The sequence below is a fragment of the Bidens hawaiensis genome, unplaced genomic scaffold (assembly GCF_021521415.1).
Source record: "Bidens hawaiensis isolate Kalapana, Puna unplaced genomic scaffold, B.hawaiensis_p1.1 tig00054800_1, whole genome shotgun sequence".
Classification (NCBI taxonomy): Eukaryota; Viridiplantae; Streptophyta; class Magnoliopsida; order Asterales; family Asteraceae; genus Bidens; species Bidens hawaiensis.
Genome location: NW_027499865.1, coordinates 1 through 18,352, shown reverse-complemented (window position 1 = coordinate 18,352; position 18,352 = coordinate 1). Strand labels below are relative to the sequence as shown.

The following is an 18,352-nucleotide window of genomic DNA, read 5'->3' as shown; positions in this document are numbered from 1 at the left end:
TCACTAATCTTGTTGGACGCGTATTGGACGACTCGCTTAAATCATTAGTTCGTTTGTCGAATTTATTAATCACTTGCCTTCCGTTTAAGGTGAGTTTGACCATTCCCCTTTTTATACACTATTTTTAAATGTTTTGGGGACATATGCGTATTTACTCAAATTTTCTATTCTATATATATACACAAAATCGCAAATATAATCATTGTGTGAATATCAGTTGAATGCTATTTGCTATTTGCTACATGTTTAATTGTTTACTTGATAACGTTTCGGAGAGGTCCAACATATCCCCTTGTATAGGGTTCTCATTAGTATGATCATACGACCGTCTTAGTAACCGGAGCCCAATTCGCTTGGCGAAGGTAAACCGACAATCTAGTCATTGTAATCAATGCTCTATTCGCTTGGCAACGATTCATTGGCACACGAGTATAACTTGGTTTTGGTTTGTTAAGGTTTGATTGATTATTACCACATAGATTGGTTTGCGCATTTAACACTTATCATTTATTATTAATCTATTATATAATTATTTGCTGTGTCAAAATTGGTGATCATCTAACTCAACATATTTGTTGACAAAACTCCATTTTCTATGCATATGCAGGTTGTCTGAGTTGAAGAATGGACACTTAGAAAGACCTTAGGATTATAATGAAGACATACGTGGGTTTAAGACTTGTTATATTTATTTATTTGAATTGTTTGGTTGTATTTGATTATTGTGTGTATATTTGAATAAAAAAATTAATTAGATATTATCACTTATATTCAATGATAGTATCTTCAAGCTATGAGCAATCGGATCACGCCCCGGCATTTCCGCCTTAGGTTAGGTTGGGGTGTGATAGTTTGGACAGTCCTAATTGAATTAGGTAGGTAGAAAAAATACCAATGAGTTAATAAGGAAGATGCAATATTTCCCACTTGTTCCGGTACAGCTTCAAATTTGCACATTTTTTATTTCGTAAATACATCACTATCGAGCAAATTTATTAGCAAAAACCCAGTCACATGTAGCCTTTAAGATGAAGATCGCTGCATATTGTACAGCTAGCTTTTCAGCAACAACCAAAAATTACAAAACCTATAATAAAATTTACCACAACAATTACGAATTCTTATTTTCAAGTATTCGACTATTTAACATGAGGTAAACTCAATTAAACATCAGTTATCAATACAATCAAAATTTAAACATAGTATGTTATTACTTCATTATTAGTTATCAGTCCCGTTTTTTAGAATCCGGGTGCCCCAAACGAGTACCAAAAAATATACATATATATATATAGATGGAGGGGTAGCAAAGCTACCCACGGATCCCTTATCCGACCGCGGATCGTCAAAGATATCCGCCACCCACGGATCCATCAACCAACCCGCGGATCGCCATAAGACATCCGTGCAAGTAACAATTGGATTGGTAAAGCCATCCACAATCCAAGACACTTCGTGAAACTCCGTCATAACCCACGGACGGTCACCCGAGCATCCGTGGAAGGAATCCACAAATAACTCAAGGGACTCATCATACGTATGATCCCTACGTGATATGGAAGAGCAGTTGTAACAAACTACTTCTAGAAGATTCCTTCAAAACCTCCTGATTGCGACATCGGCCAATGGAAAGAAGACACCTGGACACGTAATGGCCGTCCCACGACGTGCACAGATAATGGTTATACCATAAACGGGTCCAGGCTGTCACATCCAATAAAGGGGCAACACGTGTCCATTCAGGCAGAGAAGGAATAACTTGATAGTGACAACTCCACCAATTATCTTCTCTCCACCTTCGGCTATAAATACGAAGATCATCTCTTCAAGGTACATTCATTCACTCTCTAAAGCCTTACGCTATATACTGGTACTCGTATTAATTCCGATTAAGATAAAGTACTGATTCTCACGCCGGAGGGTGGTTATGGGAAGACCCCCCACTCTGTCCTTCCCATAGCGAGACTTAACAGTGTTCTGTTTTGCAGGCGCTAGCTTGGATCTGGTCTCATAACCCTTCACAAAACTCATATATGGGGAAATACCGGATCGGACTACCCAGTTCGACCTAGTGTTTCTTCATAGGCACCATCCGTGGGACTTAACCCTTCGAATGCTCTTTTGGCATTGAAGAGGGAAAGATCCTGGGAGTAATTGTCACCGGGGAGGGATTCAATGCAAACCCGGAGAAGGTATAGGCCATCGCCCGGATGCCCTCCCCGTCTTCACTAAAAGAGGTCCAAACGTTGAATGGAAGATTAGTGGCTCTAAAGAGATTTCTGGCAAATCATGCGGCTAAATCTTAACCATTCGTGTCAACGTTACGAAATTACCTAAAAAAGGCACATTTCAAATGGACACCGGAAGCAGAAACGACGTTCCTAGAAGTGAAAAAATGCCTCATAGAGATTCCAACATTGACCGCACCCCGAGAAGGAGAACCTCTCATATTGTACTTATCCGCTTCGGATATTGCAATTGGGGCAGTTCTCCTAACGGATTGTAAAGCCATCCAAACGCCGATATACTACGTCAGTAGAACGCTAGCGGATGCCGAAACCCGGTACTCGATGCTTGAAAAACTTGTGCTGGCGCTAGTTTATGCGGCACGGAGGTTAAAGAGGTACTTCCAAGGTCACCCAATACAAGGTTTGACAGGCTACAAGCTGAAAAACGTGTTGGCCAAACCTGAATTATTCGGGAGATTAGCCAAATGGGTAATTGAACTAGGTGAACACTCCATTGAGTTCAAGCCTAGACCCGCGATCAAAGGCTAGGTCTTTGCGGACTTTGTCACAGAGGTACCCACAGGCAAAGTCCTGGAATGCCTGTTTGAACAACCCCGATCCCCTCCGATGAAAGCCAACAATGGACTCTATTTACGTATGGAGCATCAAGTAGGGAGGGATCAGGCGTGGGTCTGAAATTGATTAACCCAGACGGCCAAGAGTTCACCTATGCCATCAAGTTAAACTTCAAAAGTACAAACAATGAAGCTGGATACGAAGCATTCTTGGCTGGACTGCGGATTTCAAAAAAGCTTGGTGTGAAATTTTTAGAGGCTCGGGTCGATTCTATGCTCATTGCAGGACAGGTCTTAGGGACTTATGAAGCAAAGAATGATGTCATGGCCTCATATCTGTCCCAAGCTATGCAACAATTCACTTCATGTAAAGTGATGCACATCAAAAGAAGTGAGAATCGACCCGCGGATGCCTTGAGCAAATTGGCATCCACCAGCTTCGAACACATGGGCAGAGACGTTAGAATCGAGGTTCTGAACGCTCCGTCTGTTCCTCAACACCAAGTTCTGGTCATCCAGACCGGAGCAACGTCCTGGACGGAACCAATCAGGCCTTACTTGTCCTCCGGCATCCTCCTGGAAGATAAGGCAGAGGCTCGAAAGATCCACCATAAGGCGTTGTGGTATCAAATGCATGATGAAGTTCTGTTCGGAAAGTCATTCCTTGGCCCACTGCTCAGATGTGTAGACGCAGACGATGCCAACTACGTAGTCCGAGAAATACATGAGGGCATCTGTGGGCTACACGTAGGACCAAGAATGGTGGTAGCAAAAATAATGAATGCAGGATACTATTGGCCGGGCATGCACATGGATGCCCTCAAAGAAATCCGAAAATGCGATGCCTGTCAACGACACGCACCCCGGACATTGCGACCTCAGAATGACCTAGTTCCAGTCACTGCAGCATGGCCTTTCCAAAAATGGGCCATAGACATCATGGGACCGTTCCCCGAGGCCCCCGGACGTGTGAAGTTCTTGTTAGTCGCCATCGACTACTTCACAAAGTGGGTAGAGGCCAAACCTCTGGCCCATGTTAGGCAACGAATATGAAGAAATTCTTATGGGAATATATTATCTGTCATTTTGGTCTCCCCCAGACGCTAGTCAGCGATAATGGGACTCAATTCGCGGATAGCAGCCTCCAGGAATGGTTATCTGAGTTGCAAATAAAGCAAGTGTTCACATCAGTTGCCCACCCGCAAGCCAACGGACAAGTCGAACGGGCCAACCGAAGTATCAAAGAAGGTATCAAGGCCAGACTGGGAACCATACGAACTGGGTGGGTTGAAGATTTGCCCCATGTGCTGTGGGCACACCGCACCAGTAAAAAGACGAGCAACTCAGAGACACCAGTCGGCTTAACTTATGGCACGGAAGCAGTAATTCCGGCTGAAATTGAGGTCCCATCCGCGCGAATGCTTTTGATTGCCGATAACGAAAAAGAGCTCCGGTTAAACCTGGATCTCTTAGAAGAAAGAAGAGAGTTGGCCGCAATACGTGAAAGCAAATACAAACGCCAACTCCAAAAATACTATGACACACGAGTCAAATTATGCAAATACAACCATGGCGATTACGTATTCCGAAGCAACGAAGCATCAAACGCCGAATCACCAAGAAAGTTAGCACCAACCTGGGAAGGCCCCTATCAAATTACCAAAGTACTGGGAAAAGGTGCATACAAACTGAAAAGAATGGATGGCACTCCTATCCCCAGGACTTGGAACGTTGCGCAACTGCGGAAGTGCTATATCTAAATCGTGTAATTTCCTTTTGGGCCTGCGCGCCTCTTTAACGGCCTGCGTGCCTAATGTTCTGATCTACGTGCCAGACTTAATTTACCATAACGTTAATATAAATATGGTTAACGCACAATTATCCTACTGTTTAAAAACTTCCTAGAATGTTAGTTTCTTTACGGAAAGGCCTGCGCGCCAATACTTATCCTAATCCTATATTTTGGATACATGACGAATTTAGCTCACACACATTTATAGTGTACTCATACAAGACAAAATGTAAAATCCGTGCCATATATACATTCAAAAAAGGGATTACAGGAACAAGAAAAATACATATATATACAACAAAATTATTCTTCACGAAGATAGTCGCAGAACTGGCAAACGCCATCCGCCGCCTCAGCAAAACTTTGGATAGCATCCTGGACGGGAAAATGCAGTTGGTCAAAAGCATCCATTCGCGCATCATACTTCCCATCCACATCCACTCCGTGAAGGTCAAAATCTTCAATGGAGCGACCTTCCCGAGCAAAGGCTATCCCTTCCTAGAAACCCGCCTTGCGACCCGAGTCACTAGACGCGCATAGAATATCATCAAGGCAGTCTCCTAATTCATCTCCTCTATGAATACGGGAGGTAACCTACGAAAACAATTCAAGAATCAGCAGAACGAATTCACAAGTCATGATAAAGACGGAGGAACCCATACCTTGGGAAAACCTTCCCGCATCAACCAGGCATGGTCAGAGGAAGCTTCCTCAGAACTTAACTTCAAAGCGCCCTGCTCACCAATGTACTTGGTGTTTTCCTTGATCAGGTCTTCAATTAATTGATCCTTTTCAACAGCAGCAGCGCCAAGGGTACTGATAGCTTCCTCCTGAGCTGCAAAGTGAGCTTCAACATCACTCTTGGCTTCTTCTGCCTTCGCAAGCTCAGCCTCGCGGACACGGGATAGAGAGCACGCGGTTTCAAGTGAAACGTTCTGTCGCCGACACGCCTCCTCCCATTCCTTAGCAGCAGCAGCTTTCCGCTCCCTCTCTTGCTCAAGAGCCCGTTCAGAATCTCTCAACTTCCACCTTTCGGTGTTAGCCGCGAGACAATATTTTTCCCTTTCTGCCCGGAGCTCTTCCAACAGGTTCTCCTGAGGACCCCAGTTCCGAAGTTCCAGTCCCGGTATATCGCTTGGGTTGTGGAAACCAGGTTGGCTAGATGATATATATACAAATTGCCAACAGATACCCGGGACTGGTTCTACTGGTACTCGCGCTCCGCAGGGGACACACCCTCATGAAGGAAATCAAAACACACCTCCCCATCAGAAAATCGTGAGGAAGGAGTCAGATTCCATTCAGGGACGTGCCGAACAATACCGCTCTGCGTAATACGGCCCCTCTCCCCCTTCTCGGATTCATGAGGAGGCGGGCGAGGTACCAGCACCCGCTCGGAAGGCTCCTCAGCTTCATGGGCTGGAGGCGAAGGCGGCGACTCCAACCTCTGGGCACCAGAGGAAGTTGAACCCTCTTTGGACTGCTCCTTACCAGCAGAAGACCACCGGCTAAGGTAACTCTTGGTGGGAGGAGAGTCCAAGAGGATAACTGGGGCTGCACAAAAATAAACTGCCAAATAAGCAACTAAACAATGAACACAAATCCATAGGAAAGTATATGCGATACCTTTAGTAAGGACCGCAACACGGTCACAAATGCGAACCCTCTTCGCTTTCGGAGGAAGGGGGAGGAAGATTCATTCCCTGCTTTTCCCCAGCCACATCCAACGGAGCGTGGCTGGATGATGTTTCTTTCCTCTTGCGACGAAAGGCTGTATTATAATACATATTCAGTAACCGGCGAGAATACACAGAAAATTATCCTTGGTCGTATCAAAGATAAATTACCTGTCGCGAACAAGCCCTCAGAGACTATAGGCTCCGGACGGTTTGTTCAGGACAAAAAAAACTATCCTTGGTCTTGTCAAGGATAGGGAGCTCCTTCTTATCGCAGGCAGCAATGTGCATAACCCTAGGCACATCCGCCACAAGAACAGATAGTAGAAGACCTTCAGCTGCATAATAAACCAAAATTAGAAACTAGGATAAGCTCAGGAAGTATGGCAAGTCTACTTACATCCATTCGACTTCCAGAAATAAGGCACATCGTCCAGATAAGGCCACAGGCGACTCATCCCAGTCCTCAAGAGAGTAGATTCAGGGATGGGGCGCATAGGAGTGGGGGTATGGGTCAATTGTTGATACCACCCATGCCTTTCCGGACGATCAACGAATGGCAAGGCAAGCAATGGCTGATCCACCGAATGCCAGTACATGGGCGACGAGATCACGTCCTCCCGTATCCAAAAGAATTTCCTGGCCCAATGAGGGTCCAGGAGAGGTGTGTCCACAGAAATAGCCTTCTAGTCAGTTGGAAGGCAAACGTAGAGGCCACCCCTACCATGCAAGCGGTAGAACATGCCAAACTTATCAATAGTAGGCACAATGCCATGCGCCCGGCAACAAACTCAAAATGACGCATGCGCATCACCGCCGAAGCATGAAGCTGGGAAATATGAATCATATTTCCAGTTATCAGCTTACCCAGAAACCGGGTAACCAGAAATCGGAGATTCCTGGAGCTGAAATATTCAGCAAACAAGCCATCTTCCCCACCGGAGATCGGTTCGCCGTCGAACCAGGAGCTGGAAATTCCGGCTCCCATTCTGGAGCTATACCGTAAGCATTGACGACGTCTTGAAAACCTTTGACGTCCCAATCAATGGTACAGAATCGATGGTTTGATAATTAGGTCTTGTCGATGCCATATAATCGGCCAAGTATTGATTGCAACGAGCTATGGCTACTGAGTAATCAGATAAAGGAAGCTTAAAGAAGAAGAGAATTACTTCAATAGTTCCGGTAACGCTTAATTCAACTCTTCAACACAAAAGTGAAGAAGATAAAGATGAAATCGACAGATATATATAGTGGTAGCATTTAATACCTGGAAAAGTGCAACGCGACTGGCTACCAATCAGATTGTGACACGTCAGCGCGGGAAAACCAAAAGTCAAAAATTTAAAATCCCAACGTACTGCGCGAGCCAGCTGTCAGAGCTTTTTCTGTGCATGGCAGACCTGTCACATCTGTCAAATCTCAGATATAATCGGCGACCTACTAGCTCTATAGTAACCAGACAAACTAAATGCTTTAGCTGGTACGTCAGACATTATCGGAACACAAGGTACAAAAAAGAACAAAAAGAAGACAAGGCATAACTGTAAGCGGATGGGTCATGGACAAAGAGGGCTACAAATACAAAAGTTCAACGCAAGTGAAAAATACAAATCCATTCCATTTCATAGGTACATGAAATTTACAAAACAAGAAAGAAAGTACATCGATAAATCTACACTATCATTCTATTCGTCGTGGGTGGCCTCCTTATCCTCAGCCTCTGCGAGCAGCTTATTTACATGAAGGCGCAGCTCACCAACAGCTGTGGGCTCGCGACGGTTCTCCTCTATATACTTCAGGATGTCAAAGGAAAGATTATCAAAGGATTCCATCAACGCGTCATACTCCTTTTGACAATCCTGGCCTTGAAGCTCAAATTCTGTAGGCGAACGTCCCTCGCGAGCCATGGTGTACCCCTCCTGTAAGCCAGCTTGGCGACCCACCCACGACGAGCTGACCAACAAGTTAGCCAAGCAATCCCCAAGCTCAGGGCCTTTCTTGATAAGCCTGACAATCTGGTCCAAGGAAAAGTCAACATAATATTCTCATAAGACAAACGTGATCAAAGTATTTACCTTGGGGATGCCAAATTTCATAAGCCAGTGCCGTTCATCAAAGGCGTTAATGAAAGCCTTATCCAGCCTCACCTTCTCTTCGGTAACAGAGGCAAGGCATGTATCCTTCTCCAGAACCTCGGACGCAAGCCTCCGAACCTCCTCATCCCGGGAGGCGATAAACTCGACCTGAGCGGCTATCCGCTCCTTCAAACGCTTATTCTCCTCCCGAGCAATCAGGAGGGCAACTTCATTCTTCTTAGCTCCGCCTGGGCAGCATCCCTTGCCGCTTCAGCTTCGACCATGCGTTGAACGGCGCGCTCAAGGTCGGTTTGACCAACCACCCAACCCTTGAATACCTCACGACTAGTTGACAGAACATTAGCCAGATGGTAGCTAAGTGCTTGCGCCAGACTAGCCTGAGTATGAGAATGTATCCTGTTACACTCGGAGGGTGGGAGGCAATGCTCAAAGAGTTCTTGGCACACACGCGGATCGGTGAAGAGCGCGTCAGAACCAAGATTCCGTGAGGGGCGAAAGGTGGAGTCCCCTTGGTTAGAGGACTCCACCCCTTCACCTGTGAAAACTGGAGGAGTTGTAGATATATCCTTTGGAGGCACAACCTTCGTTTCCACCACTACCTCAGGTGGCGGAATATGGACATCCTTAGGAGGCACATCCTCGCCAACCTTCTGCAAAACCTTCGGAGGCGGAGAAGGTGGATGCGGCGCAGCAACGGCTGTTGATCCGGAAACAAATCTTTGAAGCTATTTACAGCACTAGTCCAAGGACATAAGCATATAGTTACCTGCGGGTGGTCGTGCGGTAGTCCGGCTCTTGACCCGATCCTAAAGCCGGGTCAACCTGATCTTCTTAAAGGGGGACCCTCCCCCCAGCCTTGGTAACCTCCCCACTTGCAAGGTCACCGGTACCTTTGGCCGCTTCGCCACCAGTGGGGTCAGAAGTCTAGGTCACCTCCCCACCAGCGGGATCGTCGGTGTCCACAGTAGCCTCACCACCAGCGGGTTCATCGGCATCTGAATTCTTATTCAGACCGGATACACCGGCAATATCCGTCCTCTTCCTGTGGCTGACAAGAACTGCAATAGCACGCAACACGCCAGCATGAAAACTCTCCGGAGTACCGGGAGGGGAACCCTCACTAGTTGAATCCTCACTAGAGGATTCATCACTAGAAGAAAGGATTATCGTCCCGTCCGGATGCATAATGCTAAGAGGTTTAGGGTTTAGAATGTACACACCTTGAACCACCGCGGACTCGGTGATTACCGGCTCTGTGCGGCCGCGGGTGGGAAAAAGGAAATTACCCTTGAAGTGATCAAGAATAGGCTCTTGATACATCTCCAGGGGCATCCTGAATATATCTTCCACGACGGTGGGAATAAGAACTTCAAACAACGAACACTCCCCTGTAAAAAAAAAAGCAAACATATGGAAAGCATAAAAAACACTAACAGGCACAGTAGAAGAAAAACTTACGTCCATCGTCCCGGGAGAAGTATGGCTGCTCCGCAGGATACGGCCAAAGACGGCTCATCCCCACCTGGACCAACGCGGACCCAGGGATCAGATCCATCGGATTAGGAGTCCGCGTCAACTCCTGGAACCACTCCTGACCCTCAGTGTTGGCAGCAGGCAGGGAAAATTTAGGGGTCAGCGAGCGGCGGGTCATGGCTAGCGGAATAACGTCCACATTGACCCACAAAAATTTGTTCTTTCATTCGTGAGCACTCCTCGGAGGCTCAGTCCCGATTGACTTCCCCTGGACGGCGAAACTAAACCAGCTGCCGCGGATCTAAATCTTGTAGATCGCAAGAAAGCGATCCACCATAGGTTCCATCGCAAGAGACCTACAGTAGAATTCGAAGTGTCGGAGCCTCATTACTCCGAACGGATTCAACTGAGACATATGAATCCTAGTAGCAACCAAGAAATCATCGAAAAACCTGGTGATAGGCAACCGGAAATTGCCTGTGGTGAACGACTCACCATACAAAGCAATCTTCCTGGCCGGCGGCTGGTCGGCTGTAGAACCAGGAGAAGGAAGTTACGCCCCCCCCCCCCACTCCGGCGCCAACCCATAAAGGTTGACAATATCCTAGAAATCAGACGACTTCCAGTTGATACATATGTTCTCTAAAAACCCCCTAGATGAATCCTTCTTGCCGTCCTTGGCCTTGCTACCCTTCTTACCACCAGCCATGACTGATCGGGGTAACAGTAAACTCAGAAGAAGATGAAGAGAAGATGGATAGGCTTAGAGGAAAATTTTTTGCAAGTAAATCGGAAAGTGAAACGGCCTCCACTATATATACACATCACAATTAATACGAAGAGAGAGGGAGACAGTTCAGCCCCAGCAAGCAACCAACCAAGCGGTGACACGTTAGGCGGGAACTGTCAAAACAAAATGATTTTAAACATGCCGCCTAAAATCTCGTGCAGAAACCTCGAGTACCACTCCTGACACGACTCGGACAGGAGACGTCACATCGCAGACGCCTAAACAGTACCCCAGTTCAAAAGCAACAGGAATCCTAAGGACTAGTAGTTGCAACTCGCGACAAAAGACAAAAGTCCATAATTCCACCCGCGACATCGACTCACGGAAGCAACAATGGACTGGGGGTACTTATAGAGGGAGGGTAGCAAAGCTACCCATGGATCCCTTATCCGACCCGCATTTCATCAAATACATCCGCCACCCACGGATCCATCAACAAACCCGCAGATCGCCAAAAGACATCCGCGCAAGGAACAAGTGGATTGGTAAAGCCATCCATAATCCAAGACACTTCGTGGAACTCCGTCATAACCCGCGGACGGTCATGCGAGCATCCACGGAAGGAATCCACGAATAACTCAAGGGACTCATCATACATATGATCCCCACATGATATGGAAGAGCAGTTGTAACAAACTACTTCTAGAAGATTCCCTCAAAACCTCCTGATTGCGACATCGGCCAATGGAAAGAAGACACCTGGACACGTAATGGCCATCCCATGACGTGCACAGATAATGGTTACACCATAAACGGGTCCAGGCTGTCACATCCAATAAAGGGGCAACACGTGTCCATTCAGGCAGAGAAGGAATAACTTGATAGTGACAACTCCACCAATCACCTTCCCTCTACCTTCGGCTATAAATATGAAGATCATCTCTTCAAGGTACATTCATTCACTCTCTTAAACCCTACGCTATATACTGGCAGTCGTATTAATTCCGATTAAGATACAATACCGATTCTCACGCCGGGGGGTGGTTACGGGAAGACCCCCCACTCTGTCCTTCCCGTAACGAGACTTAACGGTGTTCTGTTTTGCAGGCGCTAGCTTGGATATGCTCTCATAACCCTTCAGAATACTCACATTTGGGGAAATACCCGATCGGACTACCCAGTTCGACCTAGTGTTTCTTCAATATATGTTATATTACTTCTCAAACAATGACGATAATTATAATAGCAACAAGTAGAAACAAAATAAGGTTAAAACAATGTTTGTGGATTAGACTATATTCTATGTTTGTTAATATGTTATTGTTCTGTTATAAAAGATTAGCGAGTTTAAACAGTGTTTAGTCACTCATTTATCATCAAACTAAAAATTGTACCACATTGGTCAAGAAATTAAGCACGTAAATCTTTAGGATTTTTACATATGTCCCCTCCTTAAATATATCAATTACATATTTTACCAATGTTTGAACTTAATTACATATATCCCTTTTAAAGATACAATTACCCATTTACCTTTTTAGTTTACAAGATCCCCTTTTCTGTCATGACAGCCCAGTTCCAGTGGCCTCAGAGATCGCAATTACTCTTTGGGCATGGTTGCGTTAATTTCAATTCGTTTAAATACTATGAGTTTTGACTGATAGTTGAATTTAGTTTAATGATTAAGCATATTGTTTTAGTGTTTCTTTTGTAAAACCTGTTCAAAAGCTACTTTAATGTCATCTATAATTAAGAGACTATTTCTTCGTATGATTGTTTGGTAAGATATTTTCATTGTTTGGTTCAATATCATTTATGCATTATATTTATTATTTTTTCGATTACTCTACTTGCAAAATTGGTAGCATAGGGTATGCACTGTGACTGATAATTATGTTAACATAAACCCTGATAACTATGTTAACATAAACCATTGTCTAATAACATATATAGATATGAAATCTTTATTGAATACAAATCGTTTTGTTGGTTGATTTTAGTGCACGGATGGCTTGGACATCAAACTACAAACTAAGTCACATTTTCTAGATTTTGTGATGGATCTAAACAACGGTACGTGTAATGGTATGTGGAAAGCTCGAGAGCTTGCTTTGCGAGTTGTTTTTTTCAAGCTCGGGCTCGACTCGTTTATTATGTATTAATTAATTTATATTCATATTTTAATAATTTATATGTTTTGAGAAAAACCTTAAACGAGCCAAAGCTCGGCTCAAGCTAGGTTGTGAAATATTAGCATAATACATAGAAGTCTAAAAGAGGTAAAACTTAATGAGCCTAAACAAGCTTCCTATACAAGGCTCAAGCTCTGGCTCGATAACTAAACGGGTTTTATATGAGGCTCAGCTTGAGCTCAAGCTCGAAAAAGCTCGGCTCGTTTCGAGCTTTTCTTCCTATACAAGGCTCAAGCTCGGCTCGTTTCCAAGCTCGAGTAGCTTGCGAGCAACTGGGTTCATTTGCACCCCTGTTACTGTAGTAGGCATTTTTTCAGCTTCAGGAACTTCATTGCCTATATTAAAGAAAAAAAAAGACTTGATGCACGAGCTCGCAATAAAAGAGCATTACAGATTTATTGTACCAACAGAGATGCATATGTGGACTAGGATAATGAAGGAAATCAAAGTTTTGTAGCTGCAAGCTGAGCCAAATTAAGAAAATCCATGAGCATATATTGAGAGGCAGAATGGAAGAGGCAGCCATAAGCAATCTTCTGATTCATATATGTATTTTGAAGCTACCATGGTTCCATATTTGTAATTTGCAAACCACTGGCTCATTGTTTATTTTCAAAATATGTATACAAGTTATTATAAGTTTAGAATGATCAGAAGCTATGTTTATAATACAGTAGTAAAAAAAGTCAATTTGATCCCACGTATTCAAGAATCAAGATCTGTTACTTAACAACGATTTTGATTTATTAGCATTCAATATGTCGTCTTATCACCGGCTCGGTTTGACTTAAAAATTAGGGAGATATGTAATTGATGTTTTTGGAAGGGATATATGTAAATAGTTCATTAAGAGTAAAACACTCACTTAATTAGTTAATTTTAATGAAATGAGGAGATATGTAATACATGGGGTTTAGAGAGACATAAATAAAAACTTAAAAGACATAAATGCTCTCATTCAACTGCCCAACACCCAGATTCGGTATGGACTCCGACGAGATTTCCGGCACCAATGATGGTTATCAACAACGTTGAAAACGCAATCAAGACTATCTATGTGTTTATTTTTATCATATATACACTCAAGAAGGAGAAGCCTGAGGTTTTTGGGTTTGCCACGTTCATCTTTGTTGCCTTCCCAGCACTGTAGCTTATGTTTCTGTTAATCTTCACGCTATTGCTGTGGCCAGTAGACGCCACTTTAGTCTTGGCCATATTCTATGGCTCAATCATGGCAATTTTGCCCCCAATTTAAGTATGTCATTACACGAAAAGTGTGGGATACATATGTTTTTCTAGTCTCTGTTCAAATTCTTGCATAGCACAACTTCGTTCATATTAGGTCTCCTCGAAAATGACCATTTGTACCTAAAACTATTTTACTATACTAGTCGATTCAAAGCAAATTCAAGGTTTGCAACAGATACGGAAATGGATGCATCAAGTAGATTATGTATGCAATATATATGGAGAAAACATTTGGCACAAAGGTCAAAAACCGGCAGCGGCTATCCGCAACGGAGATCAGGGTTGAGTAATGTGAACGAACACCTGGAGAAATATACACACATAATGACATAGATAGCCTTTGTTCCAGCTCAATTGTTGTTGATAACTGCCGCCAGTGCCAGAAAATTAGCCAGTGTTCAAGAGGAGGCCAGGGTACGTTGGCCGTTAAATACTTAAATGATATTATGCATTAATATTTTATTTATGTAAAAAGAGAAAAGAAAAAGGATTGTGTTAAGTTAATTCAAACATTGGATAACCGTTAGTAGTTTTGTGAACGTTGGTGTTTGAAGATGCAGCCTATTGAGTCAATAAAAGAATCCTAGTATTTTGCAATCAGTTAGTTTGATTTCTGCACGTTTGTTTTCCTGTTAAATAGGCTAGCTTGTTATTTTTTATTTCAGTTGTAATTTGCCTATATAAGGCCTTTTTTATTTTATGAGACGTATCTAGTTTTCAATCTTTCAACCCTAGTTTTATATATCAATCTGATCCAATAGATTGGTATCAGAGCTTTACCAGGTTCTGTTTGCAATCAATCAAGCCCGTTTCAGTACTTTGTTCTAGTAGCAAGTTATTATCAAAACATTAACAGTGTGTTACTCTCCAATGATGTCTAACACCGGTGGTATTCCTTCCATTCCTCTTCCAATTTTCAAAGCAATGGTTATGAATTCTGGAAGATTCGTATGAAGACAATAATGATTTCTCAGGATCTATGGGATCTTGTGGGAACGGGATACAATGATGCTGATGGTGATCGAGTTAGGCTACGAGACAACAGAAAGAAAGATGCTAGGGCACTATCTATAATCCAGTCTGCTGTGCATGATGAAATATTCTCTCGAATTGCAGGAGCAACAATGTCCAAACAAGCATGGACCCTCCTACAAAACGAGTATGAACGAGATTCTATGGTTCAAATAGTGAAGTTACAAGGACTCCGAAGGGAGTTTGAAACCATTCAAATGACAAAAGGTGAACCTATAGCAGATTTTCTATCCAAGGTCATGAAGATAGTGAATCAAAAACGGGCATATGGTGAATTGGTGACAGATCAGACGGTGGTTGAAAAGGTCCTTAGAAGTTTACCAGCAAGATGGGACCATGTAGTTGTTGCGATTGAAGAGTCCAAAGATCTTAGCAGGCTGTCGTATGACCAACTAATGGGGTCATGATAGTCTCATGAAGCCCGGGTTAATCGAGGTGTTCATGTTCCTGTTGAGGAACAAGTACTTCAAGTAAAGGAGGAAGTGAAAGAGAATACCGGCCTGTTTGCACGAGGAAGGGGTCGTGCATAGTATAGAGGTCATGGACATGGTCGTGGGCCGAGGATTTGGACGAGGTAAGGGCTGTGTGCAATGTTATAATTGCAACAGAATGGGCCACATGAGTAGTGACTGTTGGAATCAAGCTGGTGCTACAGTAGAAGGAGAGGATAATGAAGAAGAAGAAGGTCAGGTGTATATGGCTCAGGCTAAGGTTAGTAGAAAATGCAAAGATATTTGGTTTCTTGATAGCGGTTGTTCAAATCACATGACAGGGCAAAAAGCCTTGTTTGAAGATATGGATTTGACAAAGAAGGTACAAGTAAGAATGGGTAATAGGAAAAAGATCCAAGTTGAAGGGAATGGATCCATTAAGCTTGATGCTATGGCTGGAAGGCACAAGATCATTAGAAATGTCCAATATGCCCCTGATTTGGATTATAATCTCTTGAGCGTTGGACAACTGATGACAGTGGGTCATAAGTTGTTATTCGATAATGGTGTGTGTACTATTACCAACAAGAATACAAACAAAGTTGTTTGCACAATGCCAATGTCATGTAATAATACGTTTCCCCTTGATGTTGCAAATACTAATCATGTTGGTCTATCAGCTATCAATGATGAAACTCTTATTTGGCATCTACGGTATGGCCATTTAAGTGAAAGAAGTCTGCAAACACTAAGTAGCAAGGAGATGGTATATGGGCTGCCAAAGGTGAAGAGTTGGAACGTGTGTGAATGGTGTGTGCAAGAAAAGAAATCTTGTGATTCATTTCCTCAACGTGGGTCTAGAATTAGTCAGATTCTTGATCCCATTCATGCTGATGTATGTGGGCCAATGCCCGTTCAATCAATAGGAGGTAATAAGTTATTTCTTATGTTCACTAATGATGTTAGCCAAATGACTTGGGTCTATTTCCTTCATGATAAATCTGAAGTATTCGATAAGTTCAAACTGTTTAAGGCTAAAGTTGAAATAGAAACAGGGCTAAAAATTAAAGCTTTAAGATCAGATCGTGCAAGGTGAGTTCATCTCACACGAATTCATGAAGTATTGTGAAGTTGCAGGGATAAGGAGACACTTGACAGCTCCATATAGTCCCCAGCAAAATGGGGTATCGAAGAGGAAAAATAGAACAGTAGTCGAAATGGCTAATAGTATGTTACAAGAAAAGAATTTAAGTAAGTAATTTTGGGGGGAAGCCGTTGCCACAACAATTTACATCAGAAATTTGTCACCCACAAAAGCTTTAGATGATCGAACTCCATATGAAGTCTGGTATGGTCGAAAGGCTTCGGTTCATCATCTAAAGGTTTTCGGCTGCGTAGCTTATGGTCTAAAACCCAAAACAACACCGCAAGAAATTCGAGTCAAAAACCCGAAAGTGTATATTCATAGGCTATGCCACTAATTCTAAGGCCTATATATTATACGATCCGGTTACCAGAAGTGTTGTGATTAGCCGTGATGTTACGTTTGATGAACTAGCTAGGTGGAGTTCAAAGGGTGAAGGAAAGCATAAACTGGGCAGTGATCTAATTTTTAATGTGATTAGCCCTTTTGCTATCCAAAAGGGGGTTGCGGCACAGCTTGTTGCCCGCTTACCTGCCACTTCATTGTAAATCGTTTGGTTGTTTTTTATTATTATTGAAGTTAACTTATCCTAAAAAAAAATAAAAAAATAATGATTCTAATGGTTCTTCAAGTAATGAATCAGATTGTGAGCAAAGTGGTAACCACCCTATTCCAAACATTGAAAAGGTAAGAACTCCTATTCAGACTCGTTCAAAGATAAGCGCAAGTCATGCATCTGCGAGCAACATGCCAAAGGAACGAACTCTTGATGAGCTTTATGAGTCTACTATTCCCATGGAAGATTACCAAGCGTGTCAGCTTGCACTCTCTTCTATGGAGCCCACAACCTTTGATGATGCAGTAGAGCATAAGAAATGGGTTGATGCCATGGAGTTGAATTGAAAGCTTTAGAGCATCACAATATATGGACTCTAACTGAGTTGCCTGAAGGAAAGAAAGCTATTGGTTTGAAGTGGGTCTATAAAGTAAAGCTTACAGCTGAAGGAGAGGTTCAAAAGTACAAGGCGCGATGGTGTTTTTGTATCTCAAAAGAAATATGCAAAGGATATGTTAGAAAAGTTTGAAATGGCGAAGTGCACACCTGCAACGACACCTATGAATACAGGAGAGAAGCTACAAGTTGATATAGACGGTAAAATTGATGAAAGAATGTTTAGAAGTCTTGTTGGTGGGCTGCTGTATTTAACTCACACCAGACCTGAACTAGCTTACTCAGTTGGTTATGTTTGGTTTCTGCATGAACTGCGAAACATAACCAACTAAGTAAGCGAGTTCAGGTCTGGTGTGAGTTAAATACAGCAGCCCACCAACAAGACTTCTAAACATTCTTTCATCAATTTTACCATCTATATCAACTTATAGCTTCTCTCCTGTATTCATAGGTGTCGTAGCAGGTGTGCACTTCGCCATTCCAAACTTTTCTAACATATCCTTTGCAGATTTCTTTTGAGATACAAAAACACCATCGTGTCTTTGTATTACTTCTAAGCCAAGAAAATATGCAAGCTTACCAAGATCTGACATTTCAAATTCTAGCACCATTTTATCTTTAAATTCTCGTTACAAATCTCTTGATGAGCTAGTGTAAATAATATCATCAACATATATACATACTATGATTAAATCATTTACACTAACCTTTTTGACATAAACGGTTGACTCGCATCTGACTCTCTGATATGAGTGCTGCTGTAAATAAGTATCTATTCGT

General features: G+C 43.0%; 1 protein-coding gene across 1 annotated transcript; it reads left to right on the top strand.

Moving 5' to 3' along the window:
- Nucleotides 1-3,250: 3,250 nt before the first annotated feature.
- Nucleotides 3,251-3,856, top strand: LOC143600697 (uncharacterized). The gene has a single exon (XM_077078316.1). It carries the CDS (start codon nucleotides 3,251-3,253, stop codon nucleotides 3,854-3,856), a length of 606 nt encoding a protein of 201 aa, XP_076934431.1.
- Nucleotides 3,857-18,352: the final 14,496 nt, after the last annotated feature.